Source organism: Helianthus annuus, chromosome 5 (assembly GCF_002127325.2).
Source record: "Helianthus annuus cultivar XRQ/B chromosome 5, HanXRQr2.0-SUNRISE, whole genome shotgun sequence".
NCBI classification, from domain to species: Eukaryota; Viridiplantae; Streptophyta; class Magnoliopsida; order Asterales; family Asteraceae; genus Helianthus; species Helianthus annuus.
This window is the reverse complement of record NC_035437.2, coordinates 138,578,528-138,598,389: the sequence shown is the minus strand read 5'-3', so window position 1 is coordinate 138,598,389 and position 19,862 is coordinate 138,578,528. Positions and strand designations below refer to the sequence as shown.

Below are 19,862 nucleotides of genomic sequence, written 5' to 3'. Positions count from 1 at the left end.
GGTTGTAAATTATGCATAGGGTGCTTTTCAAAAAAATTTTGAATTTTATTATTTTAAATCTAAAAGTCTTTTACCTTTTACATTTTAACCTTATTGATTTTTTTACTTTTACCCAAAGCTTTTTAATCTTTTGCAATTTAACACAAACAATTTTTTTATGTTCAACTTTAGTCCCTTATACTTTTATCTTTCGCAAGTTTTTCGTTTATGTTTCATTCTAAATTTGCGAGTCAATACGCCGCAATGTGCGTGTGGGGTTCAATGTTTTTTGTCTATTTTTTCCCGTTTTACAGGCCCATCGCAATGCGTCTATTTTTCTCCGTTTGAGAAGTTCATCGCAACGTGCGGGTCCTAGATCGACTTAGTTATTCTTTTCTACGTTTTACGTTACGGTCTAATTTCTCGCATTAACATGACGCAATGGGCGTCCGTGGTTCAACAATTTTACGTCTGCTTTTTCATTTGGTGTTATTTATTCCTTTTATTTATTTTATTTTTACGAGCTTTCCTGATATTGGTGGTCGTTGGCAGTGGTGTGGCATTGGTGTTACTTGGCACGATTTTACGAACGTATTTAACTTATTAAGTTTTTTACTAATGATTTGTTTCGAGTTTACCCCTATACCTCATTTACTTTAAAAGAACTATTTTTACGTGTATATTTTTATGTATTTGTCGTCATGAATTCGATTTGCTATATGTTTCGAAGTAAACTTTTTCTAAAAACGAGATAGGTCAAATATAATATGTGTTCGTATAAAAAACCATTTTTATGTACGTTTCAGTATACATTCAAGTTGATGTATGTTTCGACGTAAACTAATTTGGGAAACGAGTCAGGTCAATATAATATGTTTTCGTGCTTACTTTATGAATGTTTGGTAAAATTTGTTTTGAATCGAGTGGAGTCAAATCCGGGTTTCTTTTTTCCTTTTTTCACAAGGTTCTAATTAATCTCTTTTAATTATACGTGTCAACTTTCCCGTTACATGTGTTACGTTTTCTATGTATGAGTCATGTCACATATAATACATATGTATGAGTCGGGTTACATATAATACATTATGATTGTATGATATAAATTTGATTTACTTTATGTTTTGATCCAATCGCAATGCTTATATAGGTTACATTGAGTTCAATCGGGAAACGTCTAAACACGCGTTTTCATATGATTAACACATCACATAATATTTGACTAACCCATTAGATGTTTGTTACGTACCCGCGCTGCAACGCGCGCGGGTGTTATTGCTAGTTTAATTATAATTATCAAGTGTGTCACATTCTCAATTCTATTCAGGGAGCATCTTAGTTAGGGTCTGCCCTCTAGTTTTTTCCCTTCATATATAACTTTTACTGAATACCCCCCCCCCTCCTCTCCATTTTTTTCTGCCTATTTAAAAGTTTAACATCCGCCAAAATTCTAAGGGTGTACCTATTGGCACACCCAAATGTTTATATGCACACTAAAAAGGGCTTTTTTGTCCTATGTGCACGCCCTGCAGTGTCGAGCTGTGGTCAAACCGCGGCGTTTTGGTCTGGTCAACCAGACAAAAGACTGGCGGGTGTCTGACGGGTCTGTTGACCGGATCAAAACGCCGAGCTTTGGCCGCGTTTTGGTCCAGTCAACCAGACAAAAGACTGACCGGGTGTCTGGTTGACAGGACCAAAACGCGGCCAAAGCTCGGCGTTTTGGTCCGGTCAACAGACCCATCAGACACCCGTCAGTCTTTGTCTGGTTAACCGGACCAAAATGCCACGGTTTGACCACAGCTCGACACCGCAGGGTGTGCATATAGGACAAAAAAAGCCCTTTTTGGGCTGACTATCTACACACCAAGGGTGCAAATAGTCTCCCCCAAATTCTATTATTACGAAAGATTACTTTAAAGGTGTACTTCAAATATACACCAACAATGCTATCTTACCAAATGTCTTTAGAAACTCAAAATGGTATATGAGGACAAGATGTAAGCTGTATTCATGATTACTTGTAACCATTGCACTAGAAACAATTCTCAAAAGAAACCTTATACTTTGGTCAAAAGGTTTCTAGTACAATGATTACATATTCATATTTTTGCAAGTAAACAATCTTTTGAACATTATCCTACCATGATGTCATTTCATAACTTTGTAGTACAATGGTTACATATGCATAATTTGACCTACAAGATTGAACCAAAAGGAGTGTATACAGCAGCAACATTATTATTCCATCTGTCTTTTGAAAGTAAACTTTAACACATCAAGTGACAACACATTCACTACAAACACAAGATATATAATATGGGACACACATTGATGACAACATCTAACCTGAGGTATTCACAACTTCTTCTTGGTCTAGATTGCTAGGATCCTCCTCTTTTCAAACCATGACAATATCTTTTTACCATAAAGATTTGTTCTCATAGATGACATGTTGTCTGAGATGAGCTCCAGCAGATAATTGTACACGTGTCCCTATTTCGCCATAATCAATACACAAAATCAGATAAACCATATCACATACATTTGACTAAAAGTCAAGGTGTTTGTTTGAGTGTTTGACAACCGATTACCCGGGCAAGGGCGTAGCTTTGTGGGGGCGGCCGACCCCCTGAACTTTTAGCTCGTTAGTGGAGAGTATGTAGTTTTCGTATAGAAATTTTTGGGTATATACGTTTTTGACCCCCCGGTTTTATAGAAATTTTGGTATATACGATTTCGACCCCCCGTCGGAAATCTCAAGCTTCGCCACTGTACCCGGGGGTGTTTGGGATTGCTTATTGGTTTTTTAAACACTTTCAGAGTGTGGATGAAGAAAATGGGTATGCTAATCAAGTTGTTTTCAATAAGCAGTTTGAGATTGCTTATCTCAGATTAATGGTTTCAAATATATACATTACATGTATAAACTTTGGGTGAAATAAATTCTTTTTTTAATTAGCTGATTGTTTACAAGCATAAGTTGTTTCAATAAGCAGTCTCAAATGCCCCCTGTGTGTAATGAACCAATGATCATCATCATCATACTCAGTAAATCCCACCAATAGCAAAGTTAAGGTAGGGTCTGAGGAGGGTAAGATGTAGACGGCCTTACCTCTACCCCGTAGGAATAAAGAGGCTGTTTCCAATGAGACCCCCGGCTCGATAGTAGTTTTGCATCAAGCCGTGGACATAAGGCACATAACACTCAACAATTAAGACAAACGCCGATTAGTGCATGTACTCCCTTGTCTTTCGGCTATCAACACCACCACATGATGCATGATTAACCATCCCCCTCTTTTAACGTTATTTAACTTATTTTCACGAAATTAGTAAAATAACGTTAAAATTCGTGCACATTCACTTTTGCCCCCCGAGCGCCCACACATATATACATTATATGCGCATACAGCAAGTGGGGCGTGTAATGAACCAATGACATATTGAATTGTTTGAGGATTTAGTTATTATTAATAACTAAGTAACCAAAAACAAAATGGCATTCTTTTATATTACTAATGTATTTTTTTTTTAAACATGACAATTTATCCCCTATTAAGAATTAGAATGTATTATATAAAATATTTTTGTTGAAAAATTTAAAAACAATATCATCTAAAACTTCAACACTTATCTTTTTTGTTACTTTTAACAACAGGAAATGTAGATGAGGGCAAAGAATTATCAGTTATGTTGTTGCAATGATCAAAATCAGAATCATTTTTATTTAAACACTTAAAAAACTGATTGTTGATAATTTAACCGCTTTGCTCAAAACAAGACAAGTGAAGGAATCCTAGAAAACGATACGAGGAAGTGAAGAAACTACTAACCGTCGAAACTGTCAATGCAGACTGTATAACAAAGTTTGCATAGGGGTCGATTAGAAGCAATGCAGGATTTGAGCATGTGATCAACTCCATAACAATTTGTCTAGAAATATCTTCGCTCGATTCATTCAAACACTTCTCGACGACGTTACTAGCATACTTGTTGCAGGAAAGGGATGCAAAGTTCCCTTGAAGCTGCCTCACAAGCCGCGCAGTGAACTCTGGTACTTTCAACCCCACCATGTGTTGAAGTACATAGTTTCTATTCAACGTTACGACATACTTTTAGTCTTAGATAAAGAACAAGACGTATTTTATTTTTATATATATATAAGGATTTAGGGACACAAACCCGTAAGGATCTTCTGCTAGAACTACTGCATTGCCCAAAATCTCAGCAACCAAACGATTTCTCACTTTTCCATGAGAGTGCTCCATACACGCCTGCAGCACGCAGCAGCCACTTCTATCCGTTGCAACTTCATAACATTTATCTGCTATCTCATTCAGAATAGGCTGCCAAAGTGAACATTACAATATAAGTTGGCCGATCTTAGTTCAAAGAATATTACGTTTTATGCCAAATAGACATCAAAGTGGCTTAAGCTCTTTAGGGGCCCAAAGCAGATAATAAAAATGAGGCTGTTGTAGTAAAAAAATAAATAAAAAAAATAAAAAAGTGCTTTCGTTCTTACGATGCCTATATCTTCTGTGTAAATGTATAATTATCGACCATAAACCCCGCAACCAACAATCCCGAAGTCCAAATAACAACATATTATTTATTTATTTTTTAAATTTGGGTGCCTAAAGCCCTTGCTTTATTTCACTTCCTATGAGCCCTGATAGACTTATAGAACACATTCAAGATACCCGTTGGAAAATTGTAAGATCAAGGTGTACTATCAATGAACCAAATCTACATTATGAAAATGATACCTCAATAACATCACTAGGAAAATGAATCAAGCAATACTGAATAACATGGTGACCATTCGGATCACTAGCCAATCTAGCTGCACCAGGGCGCAGAGCCGCCATAGCCAACGCAATATGATACGGGTCCGTCAAATTCTCCAATAACTTCTGCATCGCTCTAGTCCTACACAATCAACAACAACATCATCATCATCATGGGCGCAGGATAGAAGGGGCCCGGGGGCGCCCGACCCCCCGAACTTTTCGCTCAGTAGTGTCTGGTATGTAGTTTTCGTATAGAATTTTTTAGGTATATACGTTTTCGACCCCCCCCGGTTTTATAATTTTTTTAGGTATTTACGTTTTCGACCCCTCTGTTGGAAATCTCAAGCTTACCCACTGCTCATACTCAGTAAATCCCACCAATAGCAAAGCTAAGGTAGGGTCTGAGGAGGGTAAGATGTAGACAGCCTTACCTCTACCCCGTAAGAATAGAGAGGCTGCTTCAGGTGAGACCCCGGCTCGATGATCATCAAAACAACAATAACAATAAAAAGTAAAATAACAAAACATACCCATGTGGGTTCATACAAACAAGAACCATTTCAACAGGAACATCAGTCAAAGACAGAAGCATCCTCAACTTATGATCATCATTACACACAGTAATCAGCTTCTGTATCAAATAATTCCCAAACTGATCCTTCATCAACTCACTAATGTACTCCAAAACCTCATACAACACAAACTCAACCTCTTCATCACTAGGATTCTCAAACTTTGCTTGCAACAATCTACAACCATTCTGATCCTTAGCCAGTGCATAAACCTTGCCCCTCAATTCTTTCAAACACAAAACACTAACATTAACAGATCTTGAAACATTATGTGGATTGTAAATATGTTCCTTGGGGAGCAAGTCAAACGACTGGTCAAAGTCAAACATCTGGTCAAACCCAACAGAACAACCCACCTCTCTATTCCTCCACAGAGGATAATAATTCCGCTGCGGGTCCACCGTAAGGGCGCTGGTCTGTCCACCAAGGGTATAATAACTGCTTCGAATTCCGGTCCGAAACGGGTGACGACCGGAACCCTCACCGGCGCCGATCGGGGATCCGGTACCGGCGCCGGTGACTCCACCGTCGTAACCCACCGGAGGAATAATATTCCGGCAATGAAAATTGCTGGGAGATGAAATATTTAGTGAAGAAAACAAATTAGACACGCTTTCATCCACATCGGGTATCTGATTCCGATCATAGGCCGTCCAAACACCGTCATGAACCACCAGCGGCGCCGACATTGACTGAAACCTAGCTTCGGGTCCCACCGCGTATAAATTTTGTAGCATCTGAGAGTTTCTTTGAGGCTCCATTGCATCAGAAACAGCAGATTTAGAGAGAGAAACAATAATAAGGGTTTAAACTTTGAATAAAAATTTTGAAGAAGAATTTGTTTGATGAATAATATTATAAATATATAAAATAAAGGGGTGATTTGATGATTTTGGAGTGTGTTGATGAACTGGAATAGGAGTGTGGATTGATGATGAAGGGGAATGAAATGGGAGAGGGTTTATTTTTAGAGAGAGAAAGTTGGGGTTTTAGAGAGAGAAAGGTGTATGCATGCAAAATAGGGAAATATTTGTTCATGAGTGAAGGGGAAGATTAACCCAATGACCGTCGACTGTCACCTTAAACCGGCAACCTGCCGTTACCGTTAACTGTGGGGGGTTACGGATACGTTTGTGGGACCATTTTGTTTCAGAGCAAATATTTTCCAATTTTGTCCCTAGCTCAAATCACCCTTTAATTTATAAACGAGTGATTAAATAGAATTTAAAAGTTATAAATAAAGATTTCAATTTAATCAATTTAAAAGTTATAAATAAGGATATCAATTTAATCAATTTAAAAGTTATAAATAAAGATATGTAAATTACTTTGTCAAATGTAAAATAAGCTAGAGGTTAATACCCGTGTGCTGAGACAGAAGCGGGGCTATTTCTAACCAAATTTTGATGTAAACGTAGACATAATGTTAGGGATGAGCACGGTATCAGTTCGGTTCAGTACCGGTACTGAAATACAGGAAAAATTGATACTGATACCGAATATACCGATGTTTTATCTGTAAATACTGGTATCGAAAAACGGAGAAAATGGGAACCGATACCGGTACCAAATGCTCATCCCTACACAATGGTACCCAAAAGTAACATATTAAAAAAGTTGCCTAAATTAAATATTAAAGAAAAAACATAATGGAAACCTAGAAATAGGGGTTGAACCGGAGTGGCGAGGGGTGAGCTAGAACGTCATCACGAGAAACCACACACCCTTACCACATGATTGGGCGCCCCTTTTGTGTTTATATTCCATATCGGTTTGTTTTTAACGTATACTTGTAATATTCCATATCGGTTTGTTTTTAACGTATACTTGTAATGATGTAAAGAAAAAGAATTAAAAAAGGTAAAAACCACTTGGCAGCGTATGAATGGCCCTCACATTACCGTTCATGAATAGTATATCTATCTACTCACATAAATGATGGCTATATGATATATGAGGCTGTTTGTTTAGCTCTTAATGAACATTTTAATAGTTCAGACATCTTATTGGTTCAACACTTAATGGTTCAGACTGTTTGTTTCGCGAACAAATGTCTGAATAGTTCAGACATTTGCCTCTGAATGGTTAAGCATTATACTGAGTCTGAATGGTTAAGACCTCTGATTATAATTGGCCAGACATTTGCCTTTGAACGGTTAAACATTATACTGACTTTTAATGGTTCAGACTTCTTACTTATTCAGCACTTAACCATTCAAAAGTTGCCAAACAGCCCCTAAATATTAATTAAACAGCCCCTAAATATTAGTTAAACTTCACTTGGAGATTAATGTTCGGGATTGTGCATTATTTTTCTTCGTAAACCTTTTATTTTATGAGGAAACTCCCACACACACATCGAGAGCATGAGTAACTCATAGTCTGTAACTTCACAAATGCCAACATGAAAAGAGAGATGACGAGAGATAAGGTCCGCAATACATGTAATAAGAAATGTTGGCTATGTGATGAGAGAGAAAGAAAGGTTACAAAGTCTGTGGAGAAGGGAGAGCGCCATGGTCCGTAGGGTAGAAGTCGAGCAGGCCTGACATTGTCTCATCTAGGAATGGACATTTTTTCCCAAATGCCCGTACTCTTACCTGTACACGTACCGCTTTTAGGTACTCAGTACATGTATTGGTACCTAGTTTTATTGATTTTGGTATTCGGTACTTTTGGTATTGGTACGGGTACGGGTAAAAAAGGTACTGGTAGCGATTTTTTATAGAACTTTAAAAGTTTATTTATATTTTGTTTTATTTAGTAAATTGCCAAAATCGTACCTGAGGTTTAGGCATGTTTGCCGGTTTCATCCAAAATGACTTTTTTGTGCCAAATTGCCCTTCACTTTTGGCATTTTTTGCCATTTTCATCCAAACCACTAACCAGATTACTTTTTCTATTAAGTTGAAGGATATTTGGATGAAGCTGACAAATATAAAAAAACTTCAGGGACGATTTCGACAATTTGCTTAACCTCTTTTTAATTTCTTTTATTTAATTTATTTTGTCACACATATATATAAAACAGAATATACATGCAGTATTATAAAAAAATAATAATAGTTTTGTCACATAATTTTTATAAATTTTCATCTAAACCACTAACTCATTTTTTTTTTATTTTTTTTTTGTTAAGGTGAAGGATGTTTTAAATTTTATAAATTAAGACAGAAATTAATTTCCAGTTTCTTTTATATAGTTCCTAATGACCTACTGAAGTTTTTGTAAATGATCAAATGACCTTTATACTGGTTTATGTTTTGGAAGTTTAAATGTTCAATACAGTATGAAGTTTTTAAATGACCAAAGCACCCCTATAGAGGTTTATAACTTGAAACTTTAAAACAAAGGAACTTATGTTAGTACCATGAGTCCATGACAACCACAATTTGTATTTTTAAAGATATTTTTTATTTCTAAGTATATATAACATTACATTTACTTAACCGATGTAATATACGAGGATTCTAACCTTGTAAAAATTTATTGATGGGATCGGTATGTAAAATCGTTTGTTACCGATTCTGTGGGAAAAAATAATTTGTCATTTGAGAGAATTATGATAATATATTGATGTTTCTTTAAAAAAATCTTATGTTTTACAAGGGTACTCGGGGTGGACTGTGATGGAGGGTGAGCGATGAGTGATAGTTCGTGACACGCCACTGCAAGCAGTGTATCACGAGTGATGGGGAGATTGTGGGTGATGAGTGTCACCCTGTGATGGTGTGTGTTGTGTGTATGGGTTTGACTTTGGTGTTGAGGTCTTAAGTTGTGATATGGTGTGATAAGTATAATGACTATTGTAAATGTGATAGAGTAAAATGTGATGTTAAATAGTGATAAGTGATAACCACCCACGTACCCTAAGTGGATACAACTAGGGTTGTTCACGAGCCGAACCGAACCGAGCGTTTTTTCAACTGACCCAAACTCGAACGAGCATCTTTCGATCTGAACATCTTCCGACTGAGCATCTAGCGAGTATCGAGCGTCACATAACAAAATAGGAAAATGAAAATAGGGGTGTTACTTTTTAGAGTAAGGTGAAGTTTTCGTCCATAAGGTTTCGTCTAATTAGAACACAAGTATAAATATTTAACAAATAACAAGGAATAAATAAAAATAATCTGGTTCTATCGAGGTTAACTGAATGGGAAGATGAATCGTCGACTGACTGAAGCAAAACCCTAGTGAGTTGGTGTCTTGACGAGAGGCAATTGAGAAATCGAATAATGATAGCTGATAGAAGGGGCTTTGATTAGGATTTTGTACATCTGAATAGAATGGCGGGTTAAGACTTGAGTATCGATTGACGCTTCAAATGTCGGTAATTGACATTTCGACTCCATTACTCAAATGGACATTGGAGTATCGGAAAATTGACTATTGGTACTAGACTTCAATTCTAATTACTAAATTGGGCTCTATTTGGATCTTGAATCAAACATTATTAATGTGGACCTCTACTTATTCTAATAAAGATTTTCTATGTATGTATGTGTGTGTGTATGTATGTATGTATGTATGTATGTATGTATGTATGTATGTATGTATGTATGTATGTATGTATGTATGTATGTATGTATGTATGTATGTATGTATGTATGTATGTATGTATGTATGTTAAAAAGATAAATCGAGCCAACCGATCCGAATCGAACTGAACAGATCTTTGCTCGTGCTTGGTTCATTTACAAACCAAACCGATCTGAACAGAGCGCCTTTTCAATCGAGCTAAATCAAACGAGCAAATTCCGAGCATTTTTCGAACGGGCATCGAACGAGTCTCGAGCGTCGAGCAATATGACCAGCCCAAGATACAACCATACACCTCTTAAATTGCCTATTCATATCTGTTAATTACAAATAATCTTTTTATTCTTTTATTTTTCTTGTAGATGGAGGGTGTGGTACAGGTGGAGTTGTTTTCTTATCTTATTAAATGATCGAGTAGTCGTGTGGAAATCACCACACATTTTACATAACTCTTCTATGCTATTAATATACATATTTAGACTTATATAAGATTAACATTGAATTGTCATGAACCCGCGAGTTGAATGCTGTTAAAACTTCATCATATCCATAGTTTGGAACTTTAACTGGGTTGCAGGGGCGGATCTAGGCCACTTTTGTGGGTTTCGAGAAACCCATTTGGTTTGGAAAAAATTAATGAGAACCTTGTATGATTTGGAAAAAATATTAAGAATTAGTGAAAATCTAACAAAAGGAACCCAGTGAAAAAAGTTGTTAGATCCGCCACGGGGGTTGCTTGGTATGGGTTGAATGGTGTTTATGAGTGACATCTGAACCTATAAGGCTGTGCGGTATGGGGTACGTCCCCATACCCGTCGAGGACCGGCGCCGCCTTCACACCATCCCTCCCACCCCCCGTCCCCGTCCTCTCCGTCGACATCACGATGTTTGAGACGGTCACTAAGGGACAGATTTTTGTGAGGAACGATGAGAAATGTGACCATTTGATAAAAAAAAATATAAAAGTGGTGTGGTAGGATCATCTAGGACCATCCTCTCATTTCCACTAGTTTTGTGAGATGGACCATCCTTGGGAGAACTATGATGTGGCGCATACGTGGCGGATCATCCTCCAAGGGAGGATGGGCACCATACCCTCTAGCCTAAAGGAGTTTAGTGATTTAACTGGTTTTGAGTAATAATATTTATGAAAGCATTTTTCATATGTTATAAGGTATGAACTTAAACCTATGGTGTTTGTCAACTAACATAGAAAGGTTTCTGTGTATTATTTTTCGTCAGCTAAATTAAATAGTCTCTCTTCCAAAATATTAATTTTTCATTATAAAAATAATATATTTTGCTTATTCTTTTTAGCATTAACAACATAAGTTTTATGTAAAAAAAAAGATTTAAATAACATTTTTTATACATTAATACCACTAAAGCTTACATTTGTAAGAACTCGAACTTACGTCAATTTTGTAGGAATCAAAAACTATACAATGAGACTACTAAGTCATGTGTAAGTTTTATGTGATATACGTAAATATTTTTATATCAAGTATGACATCATCCGTATTCCGCGTTTAGTTCAATTGGTCCGACTAATAAACTAGTAACGTGGCTTGCTTATTACCGTATAGTTTTAAAAACAATTTGGCAAGTAAATACGAGAGCTTAACTAAATAAACATTTCCCCTCATTATAAACGTTTAATGTAAACAAAGCATCACGGTGCTCTAATTTTTTTTATGTGAGGACAGTAAGGGGGTGTTTGGTAGCCTCTTAATGACCATTCAGATGCTACCTCTTAATGGTTTAAAACCTCTGAATGAATAAGAGGTAACCTCAAGTGTTAAAGGTTAAGAGGTAACATCTGAATGGTAAATCATCACATCTCACATTCTTCTACCTTCCCATTGGTAAAATTCTTAATGGTTCCATTAAGAGGCTACCAAACAGCCCCTAACAGTAGAAACTCAAAAGTTAATGATTCATACGTGAACGACACGTGGTAAAATGTTTGACCAGAAGAACGAAACACAGAATTTTAGACTGATTAGGTACAACCGTACAAGTACATTAGTCAAACTACAAAATATTCTAAAACACATATAGTGATAGGTCAATAATTCATAAATAGGATGGTCACGCATGTTAACGCGTCAAGACTAGATTAACTTTAATATATCTAATGGTTGTTTGGTGTCATGATCCGCCTAAATACACAACCTTCTTCGTGAGTTCTGGAAGGATTCAGAACACTAAAGATACGTCTAGGGTTGCCCGGAAGTTTCCGGAACAGCCTACAAGTTGCTGGAACATCTTGGCACCATCGGAAGACTCTAGATCAGCCAAGAACACTCTAGAATGACCATGAAAAACTTAGAAGTCATGGATATTTTGAAGGAACTCTCTAGAATTCAGCTCATAAATATCCTAGATATTTGTATGGAATTCTCTAGTTAAGAATTCTCTAGAACTAGTATGAACTAGTATAAATAGGTGATGAAGGTCTCATTTTGAAATCACCCCACATGACCCCTCATAACTCATTCATAAAACTTCTTGTAAATACTTTGTACTTGTAACTTTGTTCAAATAATACATAACCATCTTTGTTGTAGTATTGCACTACAAAATCATACTTGTTATCCTCACAAACAAAGACTTCCGCTGCTATACATAACCAAACTCATCCAAAAGGCTGAACTTAGAAGTATTCTAAGTGCCACACGAGAGTTCAAGAATAACTCCGTGACATTGGAATGAGTTATTTTTTATCACATCTCTTTTATATTTGAATTACTTATTTACCATAAATTTAAAAAAAGAGAGCTATTATATAAAACAATATATCATTTATACAAGATGTTATAAACAGCTAAATACATATTTGATGACTTCAAATCACCATCACAAGTGTAGTAAACTTTCTCTATCGGTACATTGATATATATATTAGAGTAAAGGGGTGAGCAGAAAAGCGAAATAACTGAACCGTAACCGAAATAATTGAAAAATCCGGACCGAAATAATCGAACTAAAACAAAAACCGACGGTTCAGTTTTCGGATAACCAAACATTTCGGTTCGGTTTCGGATAACCATTTATAACAGCTAAATACATATTTGATGACTTCAAATCACCATCACAAGTGTAGTAAACTTTCTCTATCGGTACATTGATATATATATTAGAGTAAAGGGGTGAGCAGAAAAGCGAAATAACTGAACCGTAACCGAAATAATTGAAAAATCCGGACCGAAATAACCGAACTAAAACAAAAACCGACGGTTCAGTTTTCGGATAACCAAACATTTCGGTTCGGTTTCGGATAACCATTTTTAATAATCGAAAATAACCGAACCGATAAGTTATAATAGTATGTCAAGTCCATATACTTTTATGTTTAACTTTAAGTTGTTTAAGTGTTTAACCCATGCTACTAAGAATTATTAATTTTATTCTTGATTGTTAAATACTTATAATAACAACATTAACATGTTTATTTATCATTAAAATGATTTATCTATTGTTTACAAGAAATAACAAAATTAACATAAGAATTAAATGATTTTCAAAATATTATAAAGAGTTAATTACGTTTTTCGTCCCTGTGGTTTGTCAAAAATCACTATTTCAATCCATTAGTTTAAAAATTGTCATTTCAGTCCCTGTGGTTTCACTTTCGTAACTATTTCAGTCCGCTCACTTAACACCGTCCATTTTACCGTTAAGTTTTTAATCAAATGCCTAAAATACCCCTTCTGTTATAAAACTAGAAAAACAAACAATTTTTATAATAAAAAATAAAAACTTTTAACCTCTCCAAATTCACCACCAGTAAACACCTCCGTGAAAAACCATTTCCGACCACCTTCACACCTCCAAGTTCACCACCACCGGTAAACACCATCTTCGACCACCTTCACACCTCCTACCACCATGAACCACCACCTACCCACCGCTGCAACAACCTTCATCCATCTGCACCACACCCAACACCACAGCCGGCCCCACCGCCACCGCCTAATCGCCGGCAACAACCTAACCATCACATCACAACACCACCCGACAACACCTAACCACCGTCGTATCTGTTTATCTTCTCCTATTTTCAAAACCCCAAAATTTTTCTCTCTCTAACAACCTAAGCTCTACCGGATTCACGACTTGAAGAGACAACAAGAGCATTAAAGAGACAACAGTGTCTAAAACTTCCATAAAGAACAACCGCAAGACAGTTTTTGGCTTACAGGGACAACATCACCTTCTTGTCGGATTGAATCTGAAGTTCATCGGAGTTCCATAAGGCTAGGTCTTCAGTCCCAACCCACCGTTCAACACCAATATCAACAACAACCTTCATCATCATCCTCAGAGGTAAGAAGTGGCAGTGGTGTGACGGGGTGTATAGCGGAGGTGTATAGCGGAGGTGGGTGGCGTGGTGGTGGTGTGTGGCAGAAGTGGGTGGTGTGTGGCAGAGGTGAGTGGCGTGGTGGTGGTGTGCGGTGGAAGTGGGTGGCGTGGTAGTGGTGTGTGGCAGATGTGGGTGGCGTGGTGGATGTGGGTGGTTGTGGTGGGTGGTAACATGTTGAGGTAGGTGGTGGCAGTAGTTTGTTGTGTTGTTCTGCAGAGAGAAAGGGAGATTAAGTATTGATGTTCAGGGTGGAGATACAATAGGAAGTTTATTTGGCTAGGAAGGATAGGAAGTGATCTTGACCATCCATTAAGTTAATCAAGGGCTAAGATTAAATCAGAGAAATTGAAAGGAAGAAAAGAGGCGCGTGAGTTTATTCAAGGGCATTCTAGTCAATCCAAGCCAATAGTTTCTCTCTCCTCCAATTCTCCCCCATTTTTTAAACGTTAATAACTCTTTCATACGACATTATTTTTTTATAAAAATTGCACCAAAAAAACGAGCGTTTTTTTATCTTTAAAACGAGTATACTATTGCTATATTTAAAAAAAAAAATTAAACCCAGTTGCGTAAAACGCAATAGAAAAAAAAACCACCAGTTACTAAAACGCAATGAAAAAAAACCTAAAAAATGACATTTTTCTAAAACGCAATGCACCAAAAACACAAAGAAATGACTTATTTGTAAAACGCAATGGCCAGAAAACACACAGAAATATCTTATTTGTAAAACGCAATGGCCAGAAAACACATAAAAATGTGTTTTACCTAAAACGCAATGCACCAAAAACACAAAGAAATGTCTTATTTGTAAAACGCAATGGCCAAAAAACACTTAAAATGTCTGTTTTCTAAAACGCAATGGACTGAAAACACATAAAAAGTGTTTTACCTAAAACGCAATGCACCAAAAACACAAATAAACGTCTTATATGTAAAACGCAATGGCCAGAAAACACTTAAAATGACTCATTCTAAAACGCAATGGACTGAAAACACCTAAAAAATGTGTTTTGCCTAAAACGCAATGGACACATAAAACTGGCTCTGCCCCTTGGACCCCGCCAGGGGCTGCCGCTCCTGGGACCCCGTTACCAGGGGCTGCTGCCCCCGGACCCCCGCAAAGATCGTAAAACGCAATGACTAAATCAAAAACCCAGATCGTGAAAATGAAATTAAAGAATTTCTTACATGGATCGAAGCCGATTTCTTCATCAATTGACGAAATTTGAATGATAGAAACACTTATCAATGCTCGAATCGAGTGATTATCTCCAAAATCACCGGAAAAAACGAGATTTTTTTATGAAATTAAACTGGGTTTTCTTCAAAAAAAAGCTGAAGAACACGTTGATCGGGTTTTGAATCATTGATTGGTGATGAAAATCGCACTATAATGTAGTGATTATTGAGATACAAAGTGAAGAAATAGTTGAAGATGGTGGGTTTTGAAGTTACTGGGTTTTGAAAAAGGAAGAAGAAGGAGTTGGATTGACTAAAATACCCCTTCTCTTTACTTTAAAATTTGCCACATGTCATAATCCTATGGCTTCCTATCCTTCCTAGCGAAAATTAACTTCCTATTTGATCTTTTCCCTTGATGTTCAATAACAATTAACAATTTAGCCCCTCACTTTCATTGTTTGATAATTTAGCCTCTTGTTTATTTATGTTTTAACTTTAATAACAGGGGCATTATGGTCATTTCATATAGATCTAACAGAATAATTGGATGGGGTTAACAGAAGTGGACTGAAATAGTTACGAAAGTGAAACCATAGGGACTGAAATGACAATTTTTAAACTAATGGACTGAAATAGTGATTTTTAACAAATCACAGGGACGAAAAACGTAATTAAATCTATTATAAAAGAAAACGTGTTAATAAAAACTTTGGAGAAACATTAAAATAGATTAGAAAAACGTAATTGAATCTTACGTAATTTGTTTCAAAAAACCGAAACACCAGACTGAACTGTTGCTAAAACCGAAATAACCGAAACCCAAAAACCAAAACCAAACGATTTTCAAAAAACAAGAACCGATCTTTCAGTTACGGTTTTGATTTTACTCAAAACCGAACTGAACCAAACCTTACACACCCCTAAGACTGGAGGGTATGGGTGCCGGCTTAGGCCCGGTGTGGCCCGGCGCGGCACCACCACACCGCCCCCCATAGGCGCGTCCCGGCGACTCCGGCTCCCCAATGACGTGCTCGACGGGCCTGTGTTCTCTCTCCTCACACACACACACAGCTATACATACAAGCATATATATATATATATATATATATATAGTGGGCCGTTAAAATAAAAACCACCCCCAGTTGTAAGAACCGTGAGAACCACTCTCCACCAATCAGATAATGATAACTAAAAGGGTAATATAGTTATTTAATCAAAACCATCAAATCATTTCTCTCCTCATTAAAGTCTCTTTTAAAAGTCTTTTCAATTTCTCCCTATTCAATTTCTCTCTCTTCACCTTTCTCTCTCTTCTTTTTGTTACTTTATAAAAAAAGTTTTTGTAAAAAAAAATTGTAAAAAAGTTTTTGTTAGAAAAAAATTTAAAACCGTAAAATAAATATTCGTAAAAAATGTAAAAAAATTTAAAAACGTGTGTGTAAAAAAAGATTTTTGTAAAAAGGTTAAAACCGTAAAAGGTCTTCGTATAAATTTTTGTCTTTTGTAAAAAAAGTTTTTATGAAAAAATAAATTTGTAAAAAATTTTTGGAAAAAGAGTTTTTGTAAAAAGAAAAGTTTAAAACCGTAAAAAACGTTTTCATAAAAAAAACGTAAAAAAGTTTAAAAAACGTGTGTGTAAAAAACCGTAAAACGTAAAAAGTTTAACGTAAAACGTAAACTTTTTAACGTAAAACGTAAAACATAAAAAGTTTAACGTAAAAGGTAAAACGTAAACTTTTATGTAAAACCTTTTGTAACGTAAAACTTTTTCTACGTAAATTGTAAAACGTAAAAAACCGTGTGATAAAACGGCGCCTAAACAAGGGGCGTGAATACGGGGCATAAAAACGCCGCGTTAAAACGGGACGTAAAAAACGGCGCGTTAAAAAAACAACAAAGTGCAAAAACGACGCGTTAAAAAACGATGTGTGAAAAAATAGGGCGTAAAAACGGCGTGCAAAACCCGGCGCGCAAAAAAAATTGTTTTGTTAAAAAAAGTTGAATTTAAAAATGCTTTTAATAAAAATATTTTGTTTAAAAAATAAAAAGTAATATAATAAAACAAAAAAGCAATAAAAAATAATAAATACAAAAAGACAAAAAAGAGTAATTTTACTAAATTACCTTTTTAGATTAAAATATTAAAATATAATAAGACAAAATGTATTTAATATTAATTTTAGTTACTTATAATCTCATCTGTAACAACCATCAATTAAACCGACACCCTCGATTATTTTCCCGACACCCTAGTATATGTTAAAATATCCTAATATGTCCCAAAATGCACCCCGTATGTGAAATCCGAGCCCGAAGTACAATGTAACATTAAAAATAAAATAAAAACAAGAAATATTAAGCTGAGGCGGGCCGCGTAGGACCCCACCTCAACCTTACGCAGGCGGTATAAAGGTCAAGACCTGATTTCGTTAATTTATAAGTTTAGGCGGGCCGCGTAAGACCTCCATTAAGTTAACGCGGGCCGCGAGAGTCTCAAATGGTGGCGCAGCCCGGTGATGACACGTGTCATCATCGTGTAAGGCTAGTAGATGACCGGGACAAGCTACGCGTTGACCCAGATTTGACGCGGGCGGCGTAGGCCCTGCCCTTATGTTACGCGGGCCGCGAGAGAGTCAGGATCAGCACCTATAAATAGAACGCATCGGATCTCAGTTGAATTCGTTCACTTCTTTCTTTCTTAAGTAAATTTCTAAATAGTGGGCACTATACCCGAGTCTAATACCCCCCTAAATAGCGAGGTTCTGCTCCGTTGTAAGTATTATAACCCATGGATACGTATTAGATACTCTGCCCGATTGATCTAGGGTTCCGTAACGGCTGTCGTGGTTCTGCCCGACGTAGTCGTTTGAATGCCGTCTCGGGGAGAGTATAACTAATGTTAAAATGAGTTATTATACTAACACGAGTACATTTGTGTAATTTATAGATTATTCCCAGGAAATCTTTACTAAAAACCCTAAGACAGCAATGTGAGTTGATCCGCTTTTTGTTAACAGTTTTTACAAAACCTTAACTATTTTACAATGCAATTTAATAGTGATTGAGTCTTTGTAATTCTTCAATTACTGCCGGTATTATGGGGTTTTGCATACAATACTTGATAATCTTTACAATTGGACAATGGGTTAGCCAATGTGTGATATAACCATAGCCACAGATCCGGTCGAGTGGCAAGTACTGAATGAGTAATTGTGTAGATATAAACATTGTAATCGCTCTCAATACTGTTAAATGATAAAACTCTTGTTTTGATTAAATTGGGATTCACTCACCAGTATTTCCCACTGACAAATGTTTTTAAAACGCGTTTCAGGTAACAAAATGTAAAAGCCAAATAGAAGCCAGCTGGAGAGCACTGAAGGCTTGGAAAAAGTGGCTATATAAGTTACCTAAATGAAAGAGATGTTTTATTAAATAAAAATAGGATTTATTCCTATGAAAACGTGTGTACTGAAAACTTGGGTTTTATCCCATGTGTTTATTATTATGAAAGTGTGGTATTTTACTCTGATAAAATATTTCCTAACTACGGTCCTGATGAAAAATTCCGCTGCCAAATTGGATAATAAAATGATACCACCGAAACTGGCTCGCGGCCGCCCGCTCCCGGGAACTAGGGATCGGGGGTTGCGACAGAAGGTGGTATCAGAGCCATGCCACTGGTTCAAGCCAAAGAAGTGTTCTGCTGACACTTAAGTTTTAAATTTTGTGTTAGGAAATAACCTATGTAATTATGTGCTTTATGTTATTTGACTATTTGTTAGTCTACAGTATGGGTAAGCAAAGAATTTCGGACATCTATCGTCAATTAGATAGTTCACCAAAAGATAAGGGAATCTCATTTCAATCAAATCCCCCAGGATACTCAGCAGATACTGAGGAAGGAATATTTATTCGTAAAGCACAGTCTGAGAAACCACTTACCTTTAAGAAAAGAAATTGGATTATTAGAAAAAGTCAAGAAAAAATAAAGAATAGGTCACAACCAAAGAAAGTAATAATCAATAAGGAAACAAATGCACAAACTCAAGAAGCAGACAGTAACTCACAATGGGAAAATCTCTATATGTTAGCCACCACAGCAGTGAATGTTAACTTATATTAATTAGTTGAACCATCAAAGAGGAAGGAGATAGAATAAACCCTACATATAGGCATGTTAAGTATAATATTCCTATAACCTAGCTAAAACTACGGATGCCTATTACTAGTAGTGTAGTTTTAAATTTCAGTCGGTATTGTAATTTTTATTTCGATACTGGTGTGTAATAGATACATACTATATGAATGGAGTAAGTCGCAATGTTCGACGCTTTTGACCAAAAGTGTGTGACATGTGATTGGCTATATTAAAATATTATTGATATTAATATGTGGTAAATGTCTAGAATTCAGATGGACGACGAG

The 19,862-nt window shown here is 36.3% G+C and overlaps 1 protein-coding gene across 1 annotated transcript; it reads right to left on the bottom strand.

The window, feature by feature from the left end:
* Positions 1–2,099: 2,099 nt before the first annotated feature.
* LOC110881972 (pumilio homolog 12) lies at positions 2,100–6,390 on the bottom strand. The gene is made up of 5 exons (XM_022130093.2): positions 5,300–6,390; positions 4,746–4,908; positions 4,159–4,322; positions 3,810–4,068; positions 2,100–2,469 (listed from the first exon to the last, which is right to left on the bottom strand). The coding sequence occupies exons 1-5, from the start codon at positions 6,100–6,102 to the stop codon at positions 2,350–2,352; spliced, it is 1,509 nt and encodes a 502-aa protein (XP_021985785.1). The 5' UTR covers positions 6,103–6,390; the 3' UTR covers positions 2,100–2,349.
* Between the last annotated feature and the right edge of the window lie 13,472 nt (positions 6,391–19,862).

Coding starts and splice junctions, on each gene's coding strand:
- LOC110881972 (XM_022130093.2), bottom strand. CDS start 6,102: ATGGAGCCTCAAAGAAACTCTCAGATGCTACAAAATTTATACGCGGTG. Junction 4,069..4,158: donor CTAGCAGAAGATCCTTACGG/GTTTGTGTCCCT, acceptor AACGTTGAATAG/AAACTATGTACTTCAACACA. Junction 2,470..3,809: donor CTGCATTGACAGTTTCGACG/GTTAGTAGTTTC, acceptor ATGGCGAAATAG/GGACACGTGTACAATTATCT.